This window comes from Acanthopagrus latus, chromosome 12 (genome assembly GCF_904848185.1).
Source record: "Acanthopagrus latus isolate v.2019 chromosome 12, fAcaLat1.1, whole genome shotgun sequence".
NCBI classification, from domain to species: domain Eukaryota; kingdom Metazoa; phylum Chordata; class Actinopteri; order Spariformes; family Sparidae; genus Acanthopagrus; species Acanthopagrus latus.
The window spans coordinates 21827289-21851529 of NC_051050.1; the positions used below are offsets into that span (position 1 = coordinate 21827289).

Genomic DNA, 24241 nt, shown 5'->3' on the forward strand with positions numbered 1-24241 from the left:
TTTCACACAAATGAATTACAGGAATATTTTTTGGGAACATTTTTGTAAAATGAAGACAAATGTTTTAAACTTTGCAGGGAAGAAAACAAACATTTGAATGACTTTGAATTGGTAAGACAGGGCCAGGCTGCCTGATTCCAGGCTTTATGCTAAGCTAAGCTAAACAGATGCTAGCTTTAGCCACATATTTAACAGTCAAACTGTTCATTTGATATGTTTCTTTTTAAACCACATATCTGTTCCATACCAAATCTTAACTATTACTGCTATTTTTGAACCAAATGACCACTTAGACCACTAAACCATCTTTCCTTTGACATCACTTCCTGTGTCGCCCCAGGTACACCTTCTGTCGAGCCTTCCTGACGACACTTAATGAGTTAAATGACTATGCGGGTCAACATGAGGTCATAGCAGAGAACCTGACATCTCAGATCATCGCCGAGCTTTCACGCTACCTGCAGGATCTCAAGTCGGAAAGAAAATCGGTGAGTCACTGGTGCTCTTTACACATCCACTGTTTGTTTTTCTAGGTCTTCATCTGCATTTTGTCCACATCATCTTCTGATTCTCCCCATGTCTGTCCTCTAAAATCAAACATACACTTTAGACAGTAGGATATAAATTCTGAAATGAAACAAACACTGTCTGACAAGAAATTAAGCAGCCAGCTTCCTCTGCATCCTCTATTCTGCAAGAGCTGAGGTCATGGCAGAGTAAATATAGATACACCCAAAGGCTCGCCAGAAGTGCAAAACGTGACTGAATAAGTCCTTTTTATGGAACAAAGTCGTACTCTCTCTATCATTACAGGCCTATTTCCCTCTTTTAAACCAACTTACAATAGATTGGTGCACCACACACTATTCTTAAATGCTGAAGTCACTTTCTTCTCTGCAGTTGTAAGTGATTTGGAAGAGCAGGTGAACCTGCAGCGCATGATTCATGGATAAGGGTATGATGCCCATTAAATCCATAGAGCAGGGAGAAAGCTACCCAGCTGGAAAAGAAGTATGTTCTGAAAAAGTCTGTCATGGTGTGACGGAAGTCAAGCTGAAGGAACTGGAGTGGAAAACCAAAACCAGAGGGCTGCTCAAAGGCACGGTGACCTGTTTTAGTATATTTTCATGTGCACACTTGGTGACAGTCCATGTTGCTGCACCAGCTGCTAGATACAGGAAACCCCAGGTCACATATTTAGTGATCAGTTCTGATTTTCAGCTCGTTTTTTTGTTGCAAAAAACCCAGAGAGAATAAGGGGATTTCCAACTGTCTGAAGGGGAATTATAAATCCCCCCTAGGCCTGTTTTGCTCTTTAGCTTGTCATAGCATCTGGGTCTCTAGTGTCCAGATAGAAGGTCCGTGGACAGAACCAGAGGCTGCAGGATGTCACTCTGACATCCTTCTTCCTCTTCATTTCACTGCACTTTTCCCCTGCTTTTCTACCAGTTTACTCTCTTGCTGTCTTTCTCATTATCTCCCTATAGTGTCTCTTTCACAGCCTTTGCACCCACAGTTTCTCATCATGTTTTTTTTGTAGCAGACATTATGAATAGTTTGTCATGTGTCTTCCTCCCTTGACTAAACAACAGTGTTGCTTCAGTAAGCCAGTGCAGGGGGTTTCCCTTCATAGCATGACCGTATAATTTACAGTGTCTTCACAGAACAGAGAATCATTTCTTTTAAAGACATTGAACAGATAGTTCTAAGTCACATTCTGTGCCCTTATAGGGTAAATGTAGCCCATTGAGTTTATTTATTCATCTATAAGACACAGTCATGTCCTCAACACTCTCATGAATGATGGAGAATGCCACTCTCTGAGATGTTCAAGTGTTGAAAAGGCACATTTGAAAAAAAGAAAGACTGGCCTCTGTTTCTAAAAGAACTTTTCAAAGACTCATAGAAGCCTGTAGAAAGAGTGTAATATTCTCAAAGGTGTCTCATGACTTCCCGCAGTTTCCCATCATTCTTTCCTCTGCTTCCATTCCCATGAATTTTTAAGCACCACTCAGTGCTCTTTCTTGCTGCAGCTTTTTTGATTTGTGTCTACGTCAGACAAAGCTGCACAGGCAGACCCAGACAGTCGGATTAGAGGAGGGTCAGGGCCGTCCCCTCGTGGGTTTATAGGGAGCTTATTGGACAGGTAGAATCAAAACTACAAATCAGAGGGAGAAAAAAAAAGTTCATTAGTTTCTCACGTGGGGTTGTTTTGTAACTCTCCTCCACCTCCCTTTGCTGTTTCCCTGAGCGAACCTCTCACTCAGTTTGGGGTGGCATCGGAGGTGAGGCCAAGAATGTTGTCCAAAGGGATTTTTTTAGAGCACATATACTTTTTTATAGACATCATACAACTTGATGCAGTGTGTTATGCATACATAATTAAATCATTAGATGTAGAAAAAAAATTGAGATGCACTGATTGTAAGTTAACTGATTCTGATTTTTTAAAAAGTCTGACTTGCTGTTTTAGATTTTGGCCAATTCCGATTTTCTTTCTTTTGAAGAACTACACTACAAATTCTCGGTGAGTGGTGGTAGGCATGCTTAAAAGCGTGACCGGCACAGATTCAGATATATGCGACACTGAACTGCCGGTTGGCACCTGTCGTGCTAAAAAAATGACCTTTTTTGGTCCCTAAATAGTCGATTGGTGCGTTTCTAATCAAAATATGTCATGACCTTAATAAATAACTTCTGTTTGTTCAAAGCATACTAGTATAGTAGGCAATGATGAAGAGCAGGCAGGGTTAATATGGGATGAAGAGCCTAAGTCTCACTGGACTGAGATAATGCTGAGGAATCATAATAAGGTGTTCGGTCAGCATAGTGCTGATCACAGGGCTTAGGTATCCTCTCTAATAAGACCCTTACACACTCAGACCTCCAGAAGCTGCTCATTCACTCCCAACACGTTCAAGTTACTATACTATATTTACTGCATACATCAACTTGTGTTGCTGAAGGAGTCCTCTGGAGGGTTAGTTCAGTGCGTGCTCTTTTGAATCCACATGCAGCCACAGCCAAGAACATAATTATATCTTTTGGTGTTGGGAGAAGTTCTATCTGACCTATCCTGCTGCGATGTGACATGTTCAACCAGCTATATTAAAAAGAGAGGAAAAAAAGAAAGAATACATCTTATTCAGCTGGCAGTGCTCGGAAAATAGGCAGTGCATTTAGCGCAAAAGTCAGCTGAAAACCATGATGCACTGTAAAACATCTTTAGGTGGGTTTGGCAGCGGATAGTGCCCTCATTTATCTCTCAGAGGCAGAGCTGCCCCGTTGTAACACTATCAGAACAATGTGTCTCTCCAGAGTGGCCTCGCATGCCTTCTTGTGTTAAGACAAAGCAGGGAGGGAGAATTGATCTTCCCACCGTCACCACATCTCACTCCAGAATGCAATATCACCCCGTTTGAACTGCCGCCTAATGGTTTAAACATGAGCAGAGGAGTCTCAGCGGAGCCTTCATGAGTTTTAATCATCTCTAGATCTTGTATGACTTGTGGCCGTTTCTAGTATATGTGATTATATGTGTGTTGACATCTGTACAGGACTGCAGGTGCACATTCCTGCGAACCGAGTCACTTCAATGAATGACTAACGGATCAGCGCCTGTCCGCTCACAGATCAACATGTGCACCTCTTCACACGAGTAGTATACAAAGTTTTCGTTCCTCTCCTATCTGTCAGACAGCAGAAGATGTTGGTTGATTTCCAACCCACGAGTCTGCTTTGCTTTAAATGTATTACACAGTTTCTGAATGTAAAATGTATGAATGTATATATGAAGGGTAGAGCCTGAGTCACACAGGGTGTTTGTCACACTTAGCCCCATCAGAGCATGTTGGATACTTGCACTGGAAAATACAGAGGCGGCTTAAGACTTGGTAATATGCTGATATTAAATGGTTATCGTGACATGAGACAGTATATTATCTTAGATTTTGGACATTATTCAGTTAGTTTTCTTCATTATCCTTTCAGAAGTTTTTTAGTGTCTGTGGAAACCATAAAACAAAAAAAAATGTAAGAAGAAAAATATGCCAAAATGCAAGTGACACACAGCTTAGATCCAAAAGATTTGTTTGCCAGAGCTGTACTGGAGGGTAATCTACTAAAAGGATCTCTGGGCACAGCTGGTACCATGGTTACAATTCATATTCACCAAAGCGAGCGTCTGATACATCACTCAGGATTCCTGGTCCTTTTCCTGTCACTCACGTCTGACAAAGCAGCATCATACGGTATTGTTGTTGCAGTCTTGCTAGACATATGACCAGTCTGACTGAGACTGTTCTCGTTAACTACAGACAGTTGAAATTCCAGGCAGTGAAGCATGAAGTTTAAAATATCTTGGACTGGGACTGGGCATCCAAATGAGATATCATGATATTTTTGACCATTTTGATTATTGTGATGATATTGTAGAGATGACTATTGTGACTGTTTCACAGAACATTAACATGAGTAGTGTCAAAACGTAAACAGAGCAAGAAAAGGCTGAACAGTTAACTGTTAGCTGTTAGGTGTAACTGTTAGCTAGTTGGTGTGTGGCTGCTACCCATTGATTTTCTACTGCTGTGCAAAATCATGTTGAGACAACAAACATTTATGGTGGCATAGACTCTCTCTCCACCTCCCTACATTTGTTAAACAAATGTTATTCATTCGATAAAGAAGCAGACAAAGCACATAATAAACTTCAGATTGATTTGAACAGTTTTTTTCTTTTGTTTTTAAATATTTGTATCGTAACAGCCCTATTTAACATAATGAGGTATTTTATATAAATAGTCATCAGTAATGTGGTTATAATGATTATGACAGTCTGGTAAGTGCAGAAAATTACATCACTTGACTGTAATGCAGCCTTTAAAACCAACCAGAAAAAGACAACACCTATTTAATATTATGATATGACATTTTCAGAATCTAAGACAATGTATAGCCTCATATCACGCCAACAATATATAGCCCCTATATTGCCCAGCCCTAACAGAAACCTGTCTAAACATGATGTTCTGTTTAAAGTCGGACGGTACCTGGAGGGGGTCTGGTGGTCTGTGTTGTACTCAGGAGCTGCATAAGAGCAGGGACTAGCATGAGGAATTAAGTCATAGCACAGAGAGCTGTCCTGCTTTGCGTTATTAAGTAAATATTAAATCTGCTGAGTCTGAGCTAATGTGCTTGGATGGATAACGATCATATTTTCCAATCCCACTTTTATTACAGTTAATATATTGATGTAGTTAAAGCTTGGACGGTTTCTCAGTGTGCTAAGTCCAGTTTTTCTGTCTGTCACTGAGTCCTGCAAATGCCTGGGTAACTGTGAGTGGCAGCTTCAGGTCACCAACCTGTTGAGGCAACCCCAGATGTCCCTGACAGTGCCAGCAGTCTCATGCTGTTACCGAGAGGGACGTGTGGCGGGTGGGCGGGGGGGATGGGGAAGAAAAGACGGGGTGTTTCTGTCTGGTCTTCGTCAGCCCGGGTGCATCTCTGCAGCCTTTGTATCTAAACCCTGCAGAACATCTGGCTACATGGCTGCAGCATCTATACCTGCATCACAGATGGCTGGAAACAATGATGCACTTCTTTTTTATCGTGTTTGAAACCAAGTGAGCTCAAACATCCTCCAGCAGGATCTTGTGGAAAATGGCGGAGCTGTTTGGGAGACCGTGTCAGCGCAGTTTGTTTATCTGCGTGGTGATAGAAGATCTGTTGATGCAGAACGCATGAGATGCTGGATATTTTTCAGATATGTTGTTATGGAGACAAATATTTGGTTGAAAGCGTTCTCCACAGTAACAATGATGTCACAGTCTGGTGCTGCATGTTGAGAGAAGGCTTCATGGCATCCTCGCTCTGTCTTATCATTTAGCTGAAATTACTTTCAATGCTGTTGTCAAACAGGAATTTGAAGGTCAGGGTCTTCACAGCAGTTGGAAAAGGCAAATTCTTGATTATAAAGTCCGTTGGTTTGTCAGGACTTCTTCCACACTGTCCCATTCTCTTTTTGAGCTTGAATACTTCCCCCGAAACAGTGGAGCGCTTCCTCATTCTACTCAGCTTCCCTCGAAACCTTGGGAAATGAGAAGTGCGAGTGCCTGAGGTAAACCAGAGCACATTCTCACTAACCTCTCTCATGTTCAGCTTTATGCAGGTGAGATTAACCTTCCAGGCCTCTTAATTTCACATCTCTTGCCTGTGTTGGAGTTAGCACAGAGAATACTGAGGACTTCCTTGTGCCTTTCCAAGGAGCTGAAACACATGAGAAGTGCAAGCAAAAGCTTTCTGTTCTTTGTAACGGCCTGTGTCCGTTATTGAATGGCAGCATCGATATTCAGCTCAGCTACTGACCCTCGCTTCCGCAGTCTCTGTAGCCAGGGGATACCTAATTGACAGTCAAGCCTTGGAGTCATTTTCATTTAATTCTTTTGGGGTTCTTTAGCAGATTAAGGTGACGACAGGCAACGTAGGAATTATTTGTATGCTTTATGAGTAATCACAGTCTAATTTCCAAACAACAACGGTTTAAAAGTGGTGCTCTATGTTTCCAGGGAAGTTGGCTGTGATCCATACAGAGAGCTATGCCTCAGGGCCAAGTGCTGTAGTCCCCCTGAGCGAGATAGGCCAAGCCAGGCCTTTACAAAAACACACAGCGTATGTGCTGTGTGAGTTCAGAACCAGCAGCTGCCACCTAGCCTTGTCTGATGTGCCACACTTGACGGTGCCAGAATCCATTGTGACCTGTCTGACTCCCCATAGATTACAATATCTGGCTCCTCAGTGTTTGTTTTATCTCCTGGTTTGTTCCTGTAAGCTTCTCACTCCATGTCCAACACTTGTTCTGACTTTATCCGTTCTTCTTTTGCTGTTTCTTATCCTACTTTCTCATCTAAGAGTTGTAACTGTCGTGTTAGTGGTACTGTATATCCACTTTGCTCAGGGGCAGTATCAAACATTACTGTCAGGACAATGGTTGATTTTTTTCTACAAAAGAGCTAAATGCTTACAATTGCAATGTTACCATGTTGATGTCAAACATATTGTTCACCATTCTTATCATCCATCTTATTTTAGTGTGCTTACATACTAATAGATGCTAAGTAACACTAAAAGTTCAGTTTAGGTGACAAGAATTGAGACATTGAGATTTGCTTTAAATAGATAAGATTGAGTGTCTTCCCGCTGACAAATGGTTCATTGTCTTTTAGACTAAATACATTTTCTTGTATCGAGTCTCTTCTGTTTTGAGTTCCCTTGTTAGAGAGCTGTGCAGATTCCACTCACTCTCACTCTCTTAGGACTTTTTTTTCCCAACACAAACCTTGCCGTTGGCACCGTGACATGTGACTTTGTCGCTTAATAAAAGCAGCGTCTGTTCGGCTTTACCACACAGTTATTGGTCCCTTGCTTGTCATTGTTACTTGATCTGCAGCATGTTTGACCTGTTTTTTAATTTCCCTGGAATCTCTGCTTAGTATAAAGCCTTCTTTCAGTTGCTTTTTAGTGTTGGTGTTGAATGAATGTTGAAATTGTAACACTTTTTCTGTGGAGCTGTTAAACACAATGTTGGTGCACCTGTGTTGAACTGGTGGGCTGTGATCTGGTTGATCTTCAATCAAATAGATTTACAGCCATTTGCTCCAGCATATATAAATCTCTGAGAGTTAAGCCTGTGCTCATAATGTTTAATGTAGCTGCAGTATAGTGTCTATTTGAACTTGCCCTACTTTCTCAGTTCACATTAATACTGTCAGTGAGTGAGTAATATTCATAGTATTTAGTGGTATGGTTGAGACCCTCATTCCAGCTGCTTCTAATTTATTATCCTGACTATGTCAAGGTCAGGTTCACCTACTTTTAAATCCCCTAAGCTTGTGAATAGTCTGGTGATATTTCTAATGCTTTTTTTTCCCTTCCCCTGCTCCTCTGACAGCACTTCCATGATGGACGTAAGGCACAGCAGCACATCGAGAGCTCGTGGAAACAGCTGGAATCGGTAAGTGATCCCCATCAATGTGCAGAACCAGTTGCCCATTGGTCACAGTTTTGGCTCAAGTGAGACAAAACTAGAACACAATACCTCATGTCATCACCAATGATCTCATGACTTAGCTTTGCAGTTGGCTCTATCACTAAAGCTCCACTGCAACTTCATTTTTACTGTAGTTGTTTATAATTATAGTGTAATTTACAACAGTACAGTGGATTGCATTTTTGAATATGTTATACATTATACAATAGTTATACAATACATTTGGGTTGGAACAACAAGTAAATACCAAATATCAGTTCATATGTGTTCACTCTAATGCAATAGTTACATTTCATTTCATTTGTATAATATCAAATTCTGACTATGGTTGAGGTTTGAAAGCATATCTAATTACAAATCTGAATCCTTTCGAGTCCCTTATTAAATTCAGTTAGGTTTATCATTGTATTTATTTGCAACTCAAAGTTTCTGTTTAGATCTTTAATCAGTTTTTGTTGGTCCTAACCCTAACCCTAACCTGAAACCATCTGGCCATCTGAGCTACTTTCTCCAATTCCGATGATGAAATCGAGATAGAGGAAGTGAAAAGCAGAATGGACGAGATAGAGGAAAGTTTGTTGTTGTTGCTGCTACGTGTTGATGCATAATGACAGTGGTACAAACTCCAGCAAAGGAAAGAGAAAACATTAACTTTTATGTTACTAAGTGAGGAAATAGTTTGCTAGTAGCCACAAAGCTACCAGCGATGAAGTATGCACAGCACAAACAAGCATTATCTCTGCCCCTCCCAACAGCGAAGGTTTGGGCAAACGTCAGTGATGCAATCCATAGGCATTTGTAGAGTCTGTGCAAGCTTGAGAAGGTTGCTTGATTTTTTTTATATCAGTATTTTGTTGTTATTTTTCATGATTTTATCCAAACCTTACCTTCGTCATCACATATAATGCAGTACACAAAAAAATACAGTAACTACATTTTAGCTGTAGTCTTCAAGTTGCTGTCGGTGTACTTTAAATCACACATCCAGGTCTACCATTGCAGAATAAAGGAAAAAACATCCATGTTAAACTGTGCAGCGATTGTCTTTCTTTCTTTTGACCTTAAGTACTCAAGGCTTTACAATTAGTCGTCAACATCAACATCAAGTTATACGAAAGCACATGCTGCAACACTTAAGGAGGAACCATGTGACTATCGAATATATAATCAGTGAAAGCACATACAGGAGGTGGCAAACAATGCTGCTCTAACTGGAGAGGAAAACATCAACAGCGGGCCGGTCACAAAGCCCTGAGGGACCTCCTGTTCAATCCTTACCAGAAACAAACAATGTACTATTTATTTTGCTCGAAATGGAAACAGGGCAGCGTTTTAAGTACAGGAAGAATATAGAGGACAGCCTTTTACGTCTGGATGGAGTTATGAAAGATACATAATGAGAAAATCTTTTGCATGATTTACATTATCCTCGCCTTGAATGGAAGGCTAAGAATGCAAAAAATTTGAAGGATCTGATAAGTAGAAGTAGAAACAGAAATACAAAACTAAGTTTCACTTGCACTTCAGCTGTGGATTCTTTTAGTCGTCTCTAGTACACGTAGGCCAGACTAAGATTCAGGAGTGGTTGTGTTTTCATGAAGGAGCTAAAGGAGAGATTGCACAGAACACCACTTCTTATCTCCGCCTGGCCCCTTTGACGGGGGAGAGAAAGAGTGTGAGAGAGAAGCATAACTGCCTTGTCCTCCTCAAACTTCTCTGCGTTCAAAGATCCCATTGTGTGTGGGGCAGATAGGCATAGTTCAGAGTGCACGCTGGCCCAACAAACACTGATTGTTCAGCTAGAGGGGTCGAAAGAGGGTTGGATGAATGCTTGTTTTTCTGTACACAAATGACCACTATGAACATTTGTTTAATCTGCAAGCTACAGGCTTCACTGCTGTGTCAGTGACAGACTGACCTCTGTTGCACACAATGCTGTCCCTGAAATCCATATGACGCATATGTACATGTTATGACGTTCATTACTATGCTTATTTAAAAGGTCAAGTTGTATATTGTCTCATGGCTGAAAATGACTGATTCACTGACTGATCATGTTCGATTCTCTCTTTCACAGTGTAAAAGAAAGTTTGAGAGGGACTGTAAAGAGGCAGACAGAGCGCAGCAATACTTTGAAAAGATGGATGCTGACATTAACGTGACTAAGGCTGACGTGGAAAAGGTATGTGTCATCTCAGCACCGTGAAGAAGCCACCAATCACACAAGCTTGTCCTATACCCTCCAATGCTTAACACTACTGCCTGGCCTTCCTCACCATCCCACCTTCGCACCCTCCTCTTTCCTGCGCCATTTCCTTTTTACATTTTGTTCCCCCCTCTTTGCCCTGACTCCTCATGCCACCGAGCCCAGCAAAGATTGAGTGACCATGTGTTTGTTGCCAGTGGCTGTGTGTAAAAGCTGGCATTGTATCAGCAGCACAGTGATCTGCTGCTAAACAAAGCTGATAGCAGCACCAAGTCCTCATTATCACTGTAGACCAGCCACCAAACACTCTGCTGTGCTGAATGGGCCTTAGCAACAGACAGGACTGTGTGTTCGTGGTGGTGCTTGTGTGTGTTTTTATGTGTGTTGTGGATTATACACATCAGTTGGCTTTTTTAAATATACAGTTTGGTGTTTCTGTGATTATACGTCCTCTCCAATAAATCACATGCAGCGTTCATGCGATTCTCAGGCCTTGCAGACCAGAGCCCCCTTGGGCCTGTAGATGATGTAATTTCCTGTTGTCATAACCAATTAAAAGAGCCCCTCAAAATCTCAGCCTTTAACCCACACGGCTCCCACGCCCGCAAGGCACCATGGGTCAGCGGCGCGTGCTCCTGCTGCATCATCAGCTGTTGGTGCAGAGCTCAGGCTCAGAGTTGACACAGTTCAGACCCGATTATTATGCAAATATAGGCTGGAATAAAGAGCCTTTCTGCGCTCTGGAAGTACAGCCAAAGAGCTACAACAGGCTTAGGCTAACACCGAACTCAACTGGAAAGACGCGGTACAGCAGCTCAAGAAGCTAGTCTCAGAACAAGAGCGGTGCTGTGTCTGATTACAGTTATTTCATTTATTCAAGCATGAAAGACTCATACACAATATTCACTGCTGTATTTCCTTACTCTCATTTAGTTAGTGTAACTGTGATAATATAAACACCTCCTTGATATGTTAGATTTTTAAAAAATGCAGATGGTTTTTTCAGCATTATGTGTTTATTTACATTTCTGTCGACGATTAATCCGTGGATTGTTCATGCCATTGGAAAACAAATTCAGGTCAGTCCCTGTTGCAGCTTTAAAGATTCTCTGACGCTGAGTATGAAATAAAGACTTGAAAGCAAGAAAGTGCCAGATTTAACTGCCATATTATGCTAGTGGTTGTGATGAAATTTGGAAGTAAATCCAGAGGCCTTTGTTACGTGTGACAAAATGGTATGCAGCATTAGAATTGTGGTTTATGGGCTGAAACAAATTTGTACTGTTCTTTGATTTAAGAAACACTTTTCACAGCTTTAAAACCCACGAATCACTCTCTTTTTGGACTTTAAGCAGACCATACAATAACAAGTTGTGGCAAACATTGCTACATTTATATTCATCATGAATATGTGGGCTTTTAGTGTCTCACCCTGCATGCTGATGTATAGATCACGGCCAAAAATAATCACTTTCTCATTTGCTATTTCTTTCTGTGTGGGTTTTCTGAAGACTTCTCTTTTTCACCTATTCGCATTTCCATTATTCAGAAATGAAGAAGTTGTAATAGAAAAGATCTGATTCCCTGAAGATCAGATGATTGGATCTTGGTCCCACACCATGTTATATCTGTGGCATCAAGTCTGTCAGCTGGGATTTTGTAACTTGATTCTTGATCAGTTTGTGCGGAAGTATGACAAAAGAAGGGGTGTCTGTGTTCGTATCATCTGTCAGTTTTGTGATTCTGTCTGTGGTTTTAGATGCTCGAGCTGCGATGGCACATCACTCCTCCGCAAGCTTGGTGTTAAGACTTCTTTAGCTCAGTAGCATGTCGATTGTAAAAGCACACAATGGCTACATCATTTTGAAAGTGAAAAAGAGGGAAAGTGTAATTTTCATAGTGTTTGGTTTGTAAAGAAATAAATGTGGTTGAAGCCCCAGAAAAGAACACATCATGTGTCTCAACATGTTTTTGCAGAGGCAACTGTGCTTCATCACCGGAAGCAATGACATGTCACAAACTAAGCCTTGTTTGGTTAAAGCCTTTGGGTATAAGTAGGTCTGGGTTGGACAGAACTTAAGTATGGTAAATGACAAAGTAATAGGGAGTTTAAGTGACAATGATATATTAACTTTCTCAGTGAAGTTGCCTGTCAGTAATGATAAAAAAGAATCTGTGATAATTTATTTATTTAAGCTCCAGGAGGTTTTGTCCGTGATGAGATGTCCCTCTGTAATGCAGAGAAGCTGCTGTTTGTTCAGGCTGAGGTATTGCGGTTTTCTCTGCAGCTGGAGCAAACCTCTAAGTGTTCCCTCTCCTCCTCTGGAAAACAAATCCCTCAATTTGGGGTTTAGGATTCACAGCCCAGATATCCACAAAGCCTGTCACAGTTCTTTGAGGGACCCCTGGCCCTCACACTCACTCCCAGATTTGTAAAGATGTCAGAAAGCATTAGAAAATAACATGCAACACACACGCTCACTTCTGTTCCGGCTCTACAGCGGTTCACAGTGCCCATAATTCAGTGGTGGTTGTGTTTGTTTACTGTGATACCAACTTCCCTTTTTCAAATGACGACACGCCTGGTGGTCCAGGAAGTGCATCTATGGCAACTTCTTGTTTAGCTGGAAACGGCTAACAATCCTCTATTTGTGTGTGTGTGTGTTTGTATATTTATTTTTATGCAATGCCTTGAAGCGAAGTTCCCACAAGGTAGGTCCAGCGATCAGAGAGTTCGTTACGTCTGTGGGAACACACACTGTCTCGACTCGTGTCTTGATAAACACACAAACACGCTCTCCTGTGCAGTCTAACACACGGTCTCGACCGGGTCCCTGTTAACACGCCCTGTCCTGTCTGACTGTGATCTGCTCCCTCGTACAGTGGCTTCTTGTCTCGCTGTCTGCAGCCGAACACTTCCTCAGCCTGAGGTTTATATGTGTGATGTAACGAAATGTAAATGAGGAAATGCTGAATATGTTGCGTAACACGACAGCTTACATTCCAACTTTCATTCCAAGTTTCTTTTTTGTTCCACAGTGCTATAGATAGATAGATAGATAGATAGATAGATAGATAGATAGATAGATAGATAGATAGATAGATAGATAGATAGATAGATAGATAGATAGATAGATAGATAGAAAGAATCACATTTTTTTTCTTTGTTTGTCGATTAAATTAATTTCATTTAAGAGGATGCTACTTTGGCTCTGATGCAGCTGCCTCCCCACTGTCTGTTCTTACTAATTATCCCACCCACAACATTATCTCATTGGTAACACGTGCTGAACAGTAGCCTAATAACAGTTGATAGTCTGAGCCTGCAAAGTAAGAAGTAACGGAAGTAACTGAATAAATGTGGTGGATAAAAAAGAACAATAGTTGCCTCCAAAATGTTGTGGAATTACTTGTTCTCAAGTACAAGTACACATTTTAATAGTTCATACTTGAATAAAAGTAAGGATATTGTGCTTAAATATTGCTTAGTAAAAATGATTTACCCATTTGAATAGTACTTCAGTAAAAGTCTAAAGACAAAACTGTATTATATTAAATGCACTACAAAAGTAAAATTTTGGCAGTAAATGTATTTAAGTATCAGAAGTCCGTGTAAAAGTACATTTTACATATATTTACATGTATGTATATACTAAATACTATGAGGTGTATGTATTTATTTATCATCAGATTTTCTTTTTTCCTTTGCCAATAAAGTAAATCACTTTCAAAATGTTCAACTTAGACTCTGATGTGACATGCAAACTACAAAGCAAATATTGACTTAGATTATCAGTGTTTGCCTGTGAAAACAGTAGAGTGGATGTCATCAAGTAAAACACCTCAAAACTGTACAGTACTTGTGTAAATTCCATTCTATAAGTAGTTATATTCCATTACTGAGAGAAAAAAAACACACTGATCGATCCCTAACAGATGCAAATTTATGTGTTGTCACACTTTGGTATGACTAACAGAAAATACACAGGTAATTTCCAGAAACTGACAACAGGATGTGCTGGATGTGGCTGCAGGCAGAGCAGCTTGTTACGAGGTTTCGTAATCTGCCAAGTTACCATGGAGATGATGTGTGCCATCATCATTACCCAACACCGTGCATGCACCGGCTACACCAGCACAGCAGCACATACCCACAAATGCATGCTCACAGGCCCTCACGTAGATCTCAAACAGCTGGTCTTTCACATGTGCTTTTTAGCTTTTGTCTGGATTTCACATTCCTTATTTTTTTTAAAAGGCTGTGACGATCATTTTCCACCAAAGTATTAGCTGTCACCCCTCCTGTGCTGGAAATAATGTACCTTTGTGTCTGACGAGCGTCTCCGCTCCGATGTCCTCCTCTTCATCTACTATGTCATCTATTACTTACCCATATGTGAGTATGAGAGACTCAGAGTGGTGTGTGGGTGAGAACTGGACAAGGTCCTTTAAATGTTTCCCTCAGGACTATGACACATCAGGGTTATGTTCCCTCTACTGCTCAGTTTTTTTTCTGTGCATCTGCATCCAGTTGATTAAATGTAATCAGGGGTTCAAAAGGCGACCCTTTGTTAAAAATGACCCAATTAAAACAGTTTTTACATGTGGACAGGCTTCAGAGGAAGCAGATATGAGTACTTAGCTATACAGACACACATACACACACACACCCCACATGCTGTCTAGCTGAGATAATCTCATCTCCATCTGCTTGCCTTGGATCCGTAATAGGCTGCTCCTGCTGCGTTTCTGACTGCCTGCCTTAACCCCCTCAGACTGAACTAGCTTAAAATAATCAACATTATCAACTGCAGAGATAGTCCAGACTGGGCGGGCAATCAAAATCCAAATCCCTCCATCAGTGCAGGCTGTTGTTTCTCTTGATATATGTTTGTCCTGGCCCACATACTCTACGGTCAAATGCCAATGGCTGTTGCTGCCGGCTGACTTGGATTTGCACCTGTGGCCACGCGCCCACGACCTTCATGTTTATGTGTGTGCATGCATGAACACTCGTATGCACAAATGTGTCAACTCATGTAGATTTTGATGCCCTGACTGCGTGTGTGTGCGTGTGTGTACGTGTGTGTGTGTAACCCATATGTCTGTTAATCAGGGGACACTGACGTTTAGTGAGGAGAGTGTGTCTCTGATGTGCACGTTTGCTTTGTGTGTTTTTTCCCCTTCAGGCACGACAGCAAGCTCAGATGAGGCACCAGATGGCTGCTGATAGTAAGAGCGATTACTCCTCCTACCTGCAGAAGTTCAACCAGGAGCAGAACGAACATTACTTTACAATTATCCCCAACATATTCCAGGTAAATATTAAAACATATGGCCTATTTCCATTGTGTTGCTGTTGCAGATAATTGTTGTTACACAAACCAATTATTAACCGATGTTTCCCACACATTAAATTTGAGTGCTCTGATAAAAACGACAAATGGCTTGAGCAACTTCGAGCATTAATCAGCAAACTTACATTTGTAATTTGTAGCAATTATAGCAATCATATTATTATATAACCATACTACATGGTAAATAGTATACAGCTGTTAAAAAATAATAATGATGTATGTATTTGTTCTACTCCAGGCATTAGAATTGGTATCAGGAAGGAAAAGATGGTATCAAAACATCTCTAAAATGTATTTAGGTCAACACCCAGTTTTCCTCCACTAAGAAATATACATATTTTTTAATGTTTTTTTGTTTATCCTCTCTGCCTTTAAAAGCTCTGTGCAGCTAAGAGTGCAGACTGATTGAAAAGTATGCCAGAATGGTGCATTCATGTGCAATCATTAGTGAGTTAATTTGCAGCCCACCACCCCCACTTCCCTCAGGGTCCACCGCTAAAAATAAATCCTAAACATGTGAGAAACGCTGAGCTGCCATTGTGAGGAGTGAGGTTATTTTGTATAAGCAATTTGGTGTGTACAGTATGAAATACAAATAACTGTCTTTAGGTCAAACCTTTAAAACAATGTCAAGTGCATAAGAGATCTCCCAGATGGTATGACAAGTCTTTGATGCTCTTTATCAAACAACACCCAACTTTTAGTCTTCAGCATAAGCTAGTAAAACTCATAATTACATAAGAACATGCCTGCTTTTTTTTTTCGCAGAAACTTCAAGACATGGAGGAGAAAAGAATCGAGAGGCTAGGCGTGTGCATGAAGACGTTTGCAGACGTGGACCGCCAAGTGCTGCCCATCGTGGGGAAATGTTTAGATGGCATGACGAAAGCCGCTGAGTCCATCGAGCCCAAGACTGTGAGTATGCAGACTGAGATATATATGGACACACACACACACACACACACACACACACACACACACACACACACCACCATATGGGACATATTACTCACTCAGCCAGGGTGTCAGTCACAACCCACAGACGACCGATTAAGCTTTCATCTGAGCAACAAGTGTGTCATTGGGTTGGAAGTCTTTGAGGGCCTTTTTGAAAATAAAAACAGGCCACCTGTGAACAACAAAATGCTGTTGGAGGAAAATAATAACTAAACCAACAATAATTCAATTTATGTGTCGGCCTCCCCTTTGTCGTAAAGCGACTCCTAGGACTTTGTGTCGCCTAAAAATACAGGACATAGTCACCCCTCAGCAATCAATGACAAATAAGTTCCATATGAACACATGAAAGATTTCCTCTCCAGTTCCACAAATGAGCTAAGAGCTGCGACAGTCTGATTTTCAGCCTTATGATGCTGAAAGTCTGAGGAGAACCGTTGCAACGGAGGATGAAAGGACTTGATGTATTACTCACCGTATAGTCTGACTCACCAGATGTAGACTGTTGGTATAAAGCCTGCAATTGGCAGAGCTTTTGAGGCGGCATTGTCCTCCTCTGTTGTTATCTGACTGTTTGCAAAATCCCCGTCTCCACAGGAAACAACAACTCCAACCTAGCAACATGCATGCTGAAAATTGTGAGTTACTCTAAAACTAACCTGGTTGCTATAGAAACAACCGTAAACAAATCAACAGCTGTTTTCTTTTGCAGGGGTTTAGCTAACTAGCTAACCGTGGCTACAGTCATTAGCAGTTAGGTGCTGCCGTGGTGATACGCTGCCACCTATTTGTTTGGAGATTGAAAGCAACAGGTGGCCAGTTCTTACATATTGCAACTTTAAGCTAACGACTGATGGCTGTAACCTTATATTTTATGGACAGATATAAGAGTGGTAACACGGGAAGGCGAATAAGGTAAATTCCCCAAAATGTTCAACGGGTTCTGTACTGTCCCCACCTATCACAGAAACAGAAGGAAGTTGAATCACTGTGCTTCCTATAGTCTAGAACTTCTGTTGAATAGAGTTCCGGGGAACCTCTCTATTTCAGTTGACTCTCTTCCATGGAGCTATTATGCAGGCGCTGGCGTAGCATCTGTCCCATGGCTCATATTTATTTATTATTTGGATGTTGAAATAGAAGGCAGCCTTCGCCTACGTTCAAGAGAAAATGAGTAGTGTGATATATGGAGATGTCACATGTTGGCTGTTTGCTCGTACGACAAAAAAACAAGTCCATCCCCAGGGATCGCATAATCTGTGTGTGTGTGTGTGTGTGTGTGTGAGAATGTCTAGCCGTGTGTATGGCTCAGCTCCAGGGAGATGACTCCAACCTCCAGCCTGTGACTGGCTGCTGCAGTAAACAACTGATCACATGCAACACTTCCCTCCCTCTTCCTCTCATGGTCTTTTTCGTGTATAGAGTGCACAGCAGCAGATCTGTGACCCCTGATCCTAACTCAAACCAGACCTCTTCTGCTCTTATCAGTTCAGATAGCCTGATGCACACTTGACATGATTAATGTGCTCCTTCCTGTGTCTGATGAGACTGGCGGTGTCCCTGACCTCATTGTTTTTGTCATAACTCCTGCCTGACAGATTTGGGTCTTTTCCTCTTTCTTTTGTGGCCCACAAACTGAACACGTCAGTCGCTCTCCCTCTTTCTTTTCATGAGGTGTTATCAGTGAAAAAACTACTGTAAACAGGAGAGTCACCAGGCCTCTATTGTATTGCACCTTATGTCCAGACCTGCTGATTACCTGGACAATCTAAAGAAACAGGCAACAACATTTCCTTTTTAGTCACTGTCTTCTTCTCTATTTTCCCAGTGAAGTTTAAATTGTGGAAATCTGGCATGAAAATTATAAATATGTGTCATTAAAGTTAAGTGTCTCATTAAGCATCCACAAAAATCGGAGTCCGAATCATTTCTCAAGACTGTGTAGGCTTGGCGGAACATGTTTCGACTGATATTTTCAATAAACTACTTTTTAAATTGGGGCTATACAATATTAGAAAAAACTGATGACATTTTGATATTGTATGTATTTCCCCCAGATAACTTGTGTAGCTCTCATGTACAGAGGTTGTGTCCTCGCTGCAACAGCCTACTGTTTGCTGACTATCATCCCGTGGCTCTCACATCCCATTTTCTTGCGTCCCTCTAGGCTGTCCTCTTTAATGAAATGGCCAAAGAACAATAATAAAAAAAAAAGATGTATCAAGGGTAAGGCTGTCACTTATTGCTGCAACATGTTTTCCCCCACCTACTAGGACTCGCAGCAGGTTGTGGAGTCCTATAAGTCCGGGTTCGAGCCACCGGGGGACGTTGAGTTTGAGGACTACGGCCAGGCCATGAAGAGGACGGCATCTGAAACCAGCCTGTCCAACACCAGAGACGGCAAAGAGAAGCCTACTACCAAGAGCAAGGGCAAACTGTGGCCTTTCATTAAGAACAAGAACAAGGTAACGCATGAATACTCTCACAGAGCCCCAGTCACACACAAGCGTTCATTGCTTTTTGTGGAGGTCACCTTTCACTGCGGGGAGATTTTTGTTGGGTGGGTCGGAGGGCTGGAGGGGTATCTGTCAGGTTATGGCGGCTCTGTCTGTGTGATACAGTGGCTATCAGAAATATATGTGTTCAATGTCACATTTGTAGTTTCTGTTTCATTTGTAGCACTGGCTATATGTTTAATTTAGTTTCATTTCCATGTAGATTTTTTGACTTTTTGTTCTTTTAAGCTCAAGAAATTTGTTGCTAGTTCATGTTACTATTTGCCATTTTTGTTGTTATTATTATTCGCCACCCGTTCCCCCCCCTCCCCCCGGCAATCACCCTCACCGATTATGGGAGCCTTCCTTCCGTAACACACACTAATGCATTTCTACCTTCATCTTGTGGACGGACTCAACTGGCAGATATTAACTCGATCTGAAATAACAGTCTCCCCTCACCGTGTTTTCCATTCACTGGCGACCAGCCTCGAGTAGCCTCCTTGGGTTTCCTGCTTCTGAACGGCAAAACGGATCTCTGACTGTCCTGTGGGCTGGTGGCTCTTTTGATATTGCATTAGATGAGAGCATGAGTGAGTAATAGGGTGTGTGTGTGTGTGTGTGTGTGTGAGAGAGAGAGAGGGAGAGAAGTATGCAAACTCCCAAAACTGAGGCCTGCAGAACAGTATGTTCCTATCATATTTGCTTGATGTAATCAGGCTTATTTTCTATAGTGAGTGTTTGGGAGCACAGACAGCTGTACAGAAAGGTATTTCTACTGTACATGCACACTCACACACAAGCATGCAAGCATTAAAGAAACACATACCAAAGTAAAGCATTATAATTCAGTACAAAGCACTATTATTGCCTCACAGATCCAGGGTGTTTTTAGGAATTTCTGTCTGTTTGCGCTTGGAAAAACTGGTTTCTGAATCACTTGGCCATGCATGCGCATCGTCTGGTGTCTAAGAATCATCACTCCAGCTTCACTCTCTAACTCCTCCACTACCGGTAGATGAATAATGCAATCAGAAGTTTTAGGACAGCGATAAGCAATTAGATTTCTCTGATGATGACCTCAAATTCCGCTGCTGCTGTCCTTGGGGATGTGGTGAATTTCTCGTCCTAGCTGGCATGGTCTGGAAAGACAAGAGAGAGAAAGGATTTCCAAAATGGACGCCTGCATGCGCTTTGACTGAAACTCTCTGCTGTTCGCTTTGTCGCAGCCGCTTGCTTTTAACACGCTTTCTTCTCACTCTGGTTTTTCTTCTTTTTAACTGTTTTTCTCATGTTTTATATGTTTTGTATTTTATTTATTTACAACATAACAACTGATACACTAGGTTTGACATTCCTTCGGTTGTCTTTTATGTTCTGTTTGGGTTTTCTGTTGTGTGTTTATTTTTTAATATTTGTAGGAGGCTTATTTATTTCGTTTTGTGTTCCCTCCTCCTTTTCCTCCTTTTGTCTTTTTTTCGTTGGATTCTTCTTGCCCCCTTCTTCTACTTCTTCTTCCATGTTTTTCCTCTTCTTCCTCCTCCTTCTCCTCCTCCTCTCCGTCACGGCTCCCTTCTCTTACTGGTAGCTTATGTCCCTGTTAACGTCCCCCCACCAGCCCCCACCTGCCCCCCCAGCCTCATCCCCGCCCTCACCCTCTGCTGTTCCCAACGACCCCCAGTCTCCCAAGCAGCACAAGGAGCCCCTCTCCCACCGCCTCAACGACTTCATGACCTCCAAACCCAAAATGCACTGCCTCCGGAGCCTGAGGCGAGGGGTAAGTGTGTGTTTGCCCGGCAAGCTTTGTGCACGTGTGTGTTTGTCTCGACACCTGTGTCTGAGCTGTGTACCTGCAACACTGTATGGGCGAAGTGATACAGAGGCCTCAAAGGTCACAATGCCTACATGGTATCCTAATATAGCAGATGATTTAATAACACCTCTGTTACCAGTAACTGAATGTCTTTACATGTAGGCAATGTGACCTCAGTTAGAAAACAACTCAGTTACTTAATTTGGACTTTTTGCTGTTCAGGACTCCCTTTAAATTTTGCCAAATTTTCACCACCAGCAGTACAACATGCTTCTAACCTTCACTCATACAGTGTTCAGCCTTTTTTGCTTCTCTAGCATGCTTATGTAGCGCATAACTATGAATCCATGATACTTGTCTGACTCACAAGCAGTCTCTCCATCTCGTCCCCTCATCCTCCATATTAACTCTGTGCTCACAACAACGACAGTCCCCTCTCACCCCCACCCCCCCACCACCACTTTGACAGAAATTAGCAACAGCACTCTTGGCAGCAGCATGGGGACTGCAGTTGCTCCCTGCGCACTTCTCTGCAGTCTCTGCTGGAGGCAGATTGTTTTTGTTTTGTTTCTTTTTGCACAAGAAGAGGGTTAAACCTCACAATATGAGCAAGGTAATGGGTCGTGGATGTGGCAGCAGGCTGACTGAGTCACTCCATGTTTTCAAGGGCTTCCTAGAGGGTGGTTTTATCAGCACCAGCTCAGGATCCTGATGGGTGTCATCACCAGTTCCCTTTCTAGCATCCAGTATGTGTGTGTGTTGTAATGGAGTTGCTGGGCCGGTGCAGGTCATAGCACGCCTTCCTGTAATGCACTCGCAGCCTCCAGCTCTCCCTGACCTCGGGACTGGGCGGTAACTCACGTTTTCCTTCCTGACCCGGCAAATATAGCTTTTGTTTATACTCATATTTTGAAAGGGCAGCGGTTTCTCAAAGTAAAAACATTCAAATGAATTGGTGCTAACATGACGTCTGAAAAGAAGAAATAACAATGCGGTGCTGCCGCGCGGTGTGCGAGCATATCGTAGAGGAAATGATTGAAGGTCGGCTGAAAAAAAGGGGAAGTGGGTGTTTTTTCTAGCGCCACACAGATCTGGCAGGAAGTGCACGTTTCTGAAAGCGGAAGTGCTGAAACAGCATTTGAGAAGAGTGATAAAAAAATAACATAAAGAGTTAAATCAGTTGCATTGTCTTCAAGTCTACACAGATTAGAAAGATTGAAGTTTGACCTTACCGTAACATTTTAGAGAACAAGAATGATGTTTTTGGATGTATGAGAAGTTAGAAACTTTGTCAGAGTAGAATCCATAAACTGTACTCATACTCATATCTCATGACAATACATTTAAGTATATTTCACCTCATTTGTCATGGCAGTAACCTGTTTATGTTTTTCTTGTATATAGATGTTGTTTTTCATTATATTTCCTTCTTTTTGGAGTAAGTCTAACATATATGATAGGTAACTCAGAGGAAACAGAAGGTGCATGGTTAATCCAGTAAAATAACATCAAGTCTTTTGGGGACACCAGCACTCGTTGCCTCACTGACACACAGACAGTTTGGGCAAATGCCTGTGAACAGCTGCTGGTAGAAGGTCAGGCCAATTCCTCAGCTCTTGCACAAACAGGCCTCCATCCATCTGCTCAAACAGAGCTAACTAGCAACACTTTATCCCCAGTGCTACAGTATCATTTTGAGCAGAAAGGCTTATTTTTAACGGGTTATCTGCAGGGCACGGTTGGAAGCTCAGGGTTTGAATTTTGTCAATTAAAACCGAGACTCTTAAGTGAATTAGAAGCTTTCTAACCGTAGTACATTTTGGAAGTACATTTTTCTCTTAGCGAGAATGTCTTAAGTTTGTCCCGAGAAAGGACATTGTGTTCGAATCGTCAACATTTTTTAAGAAACCTGTCAATGCACAGGTGAAAGGTTTGTGCACTCTTTTATACTTTTGTATTTTGGTTGGTATTCATCCATGTATTTATTTAAATCCTCAGAGCACATAGCAAGCACATGGTGCTGAGGTGCAGGTATGCAATAAGGGAGATACAGCTTAAATTATTAAAGATGCTCAGAGGAAGCATTTAAGGAAGAGTGCCTGGCTAAAAGATATTATAAAAATAAAGATAGATATTGACGATGAGGCAAGTGAGAACAACAGTTACAGTCAACTAAATTTCCAACTTTCATGTAGGACACAGTTACAGAACAGATCTAACTCAGTATGATCATAACACAGGTATTCAGTTAAATGCTACCTGGTATTAAGAAGTCATACAACTTCAGTCAATCCTGCAGAAACCCTGTTAGCAAAAGTTTAGATGTATCAGAAAAAAAGATGCAAAGCTGACTTAAAGTATGACTTTGACAATCGACAATCCAAAAATAGAAATTCCGTCATTGTCTGCTCAACCTCATGCTGATGGAAAGCCAGGTTAAGTTTTGTAGCCCACAAAATATTTCTAAAGCTTTAAAGCAAATCACGTTAAATAGCTCTAAACAGGTCCTTCAGTGCAACCCAAGAAGAATCTGTAAGCGCTGAGATTCCAAATTGATTTGACATTATTTACTCCCAGTGTATGCTGGCAGGTTGTGCACTAACAGTTCAGCTTAGCAGCCACAGTCAAGATTTCAGCTTTTAAAGGAGTGTAAATAACTCTGGGCCTCAGGATTCGTCTTTGATTCCCATCCTACTTCAGTAGTTTAGGAGAATGCTGCGATTCTGTTTTGCTGTGAAGCTCCAGAAATGTTTTGTGGGCTCTGAAGAACTTTACCCGACTTTCCGCCTGCAAAGAGGTGAGTTGATCATGCTGAAACTTTGATTTTTTTGGACGAACTTATCCTTTAAAATTGAGAAAATACTGTATTAATCCGCTCCCACCTCCTTCAAGCAGAACATAAAATCACATTAGGGATTAGTTGTGACAGTGGAGGTGGGGTGTTGTGTCTCTATGCACAGTGGCGGGATGTCTGTCCCTGCAGGAGAGTCTTTGTGTGCTGCACATTAGCTGTCTGATCCATCCACAGAAGCTGTGTATGTACGTATGTGTTCTTTGTGGGCTGAAATAGAGGAAGCGTATGTGTTTTGGGAGTTAAATTAAGGCCATATACAGTATAAGAGCTTAAAGTCGTCAGTGCTGTTTTCTGTGTTTTCTCTGACAACCACCACAGCAGCAGTCCCCGCGCTCGCTCAGTTGTCACAAAGAGCTTATGAAGAGGACTCTGGGTCGACCCACATATGCTTTCGAAGCAAGGCAATATGTTGTAAGTGTGTGTGACGGGCGTGAGTACCAGCGGTGTGTGTGTGTGCGTGCGTGTGTGTGAGCGTGAGCAGGTACAAGGTGCAAATGAATATTGAATGTGTGATT

General features: G+C 41.7%; 1 protein-coding gene across 26 annotated transcripts in view; it reads left to right on the forward strand.

Annotated features, from left to right (window-relative positions):
- Positions 1–24241, forward strand: part of LOC119029774 (formin-binding protein 1) — a 64283-nt gene that overhangs the window by 25622 nt on the left and 14420 nt on the right. For 4 of the 26 annotated variants that reach the window (XM_037116872.1, XM_037116877.1, XM_037116875.1 and 1 more), the window contains exons 4-12: positions 341–488; positions 7946–8008; positions 10122–10226; positions 12948–12962; positions 15440–15568; positions 16376–16522; positions 18838–19029; positions 20648–20836; positions 24045–24137. In XM_037116872.1, the coding sequence (XP_036972767.1) occupies positions 341–488; positions 7946–8008; positions 10122–10226; positions 12948–12962; positions 15440–15568; positions 16376–16522; positions 18838–19029; positions 20648–20836; positions 24045–24137 (1081 nt within the window). The remainder of the gene's footprint in view (positions 1–340; positions 489–7945; positions 8009–10121; positions 10227–12947; positions 12963–15439; positions 15569–16375; positions 16523–18837; positions 19030–20647; positions 20837–24044; positions 24138–24241) is intronic. The other 22 variants (XM_037116879.1, XM_037116885.1, XM_037116884.1 and 19 more) reach the window with 11 other exon arrangements.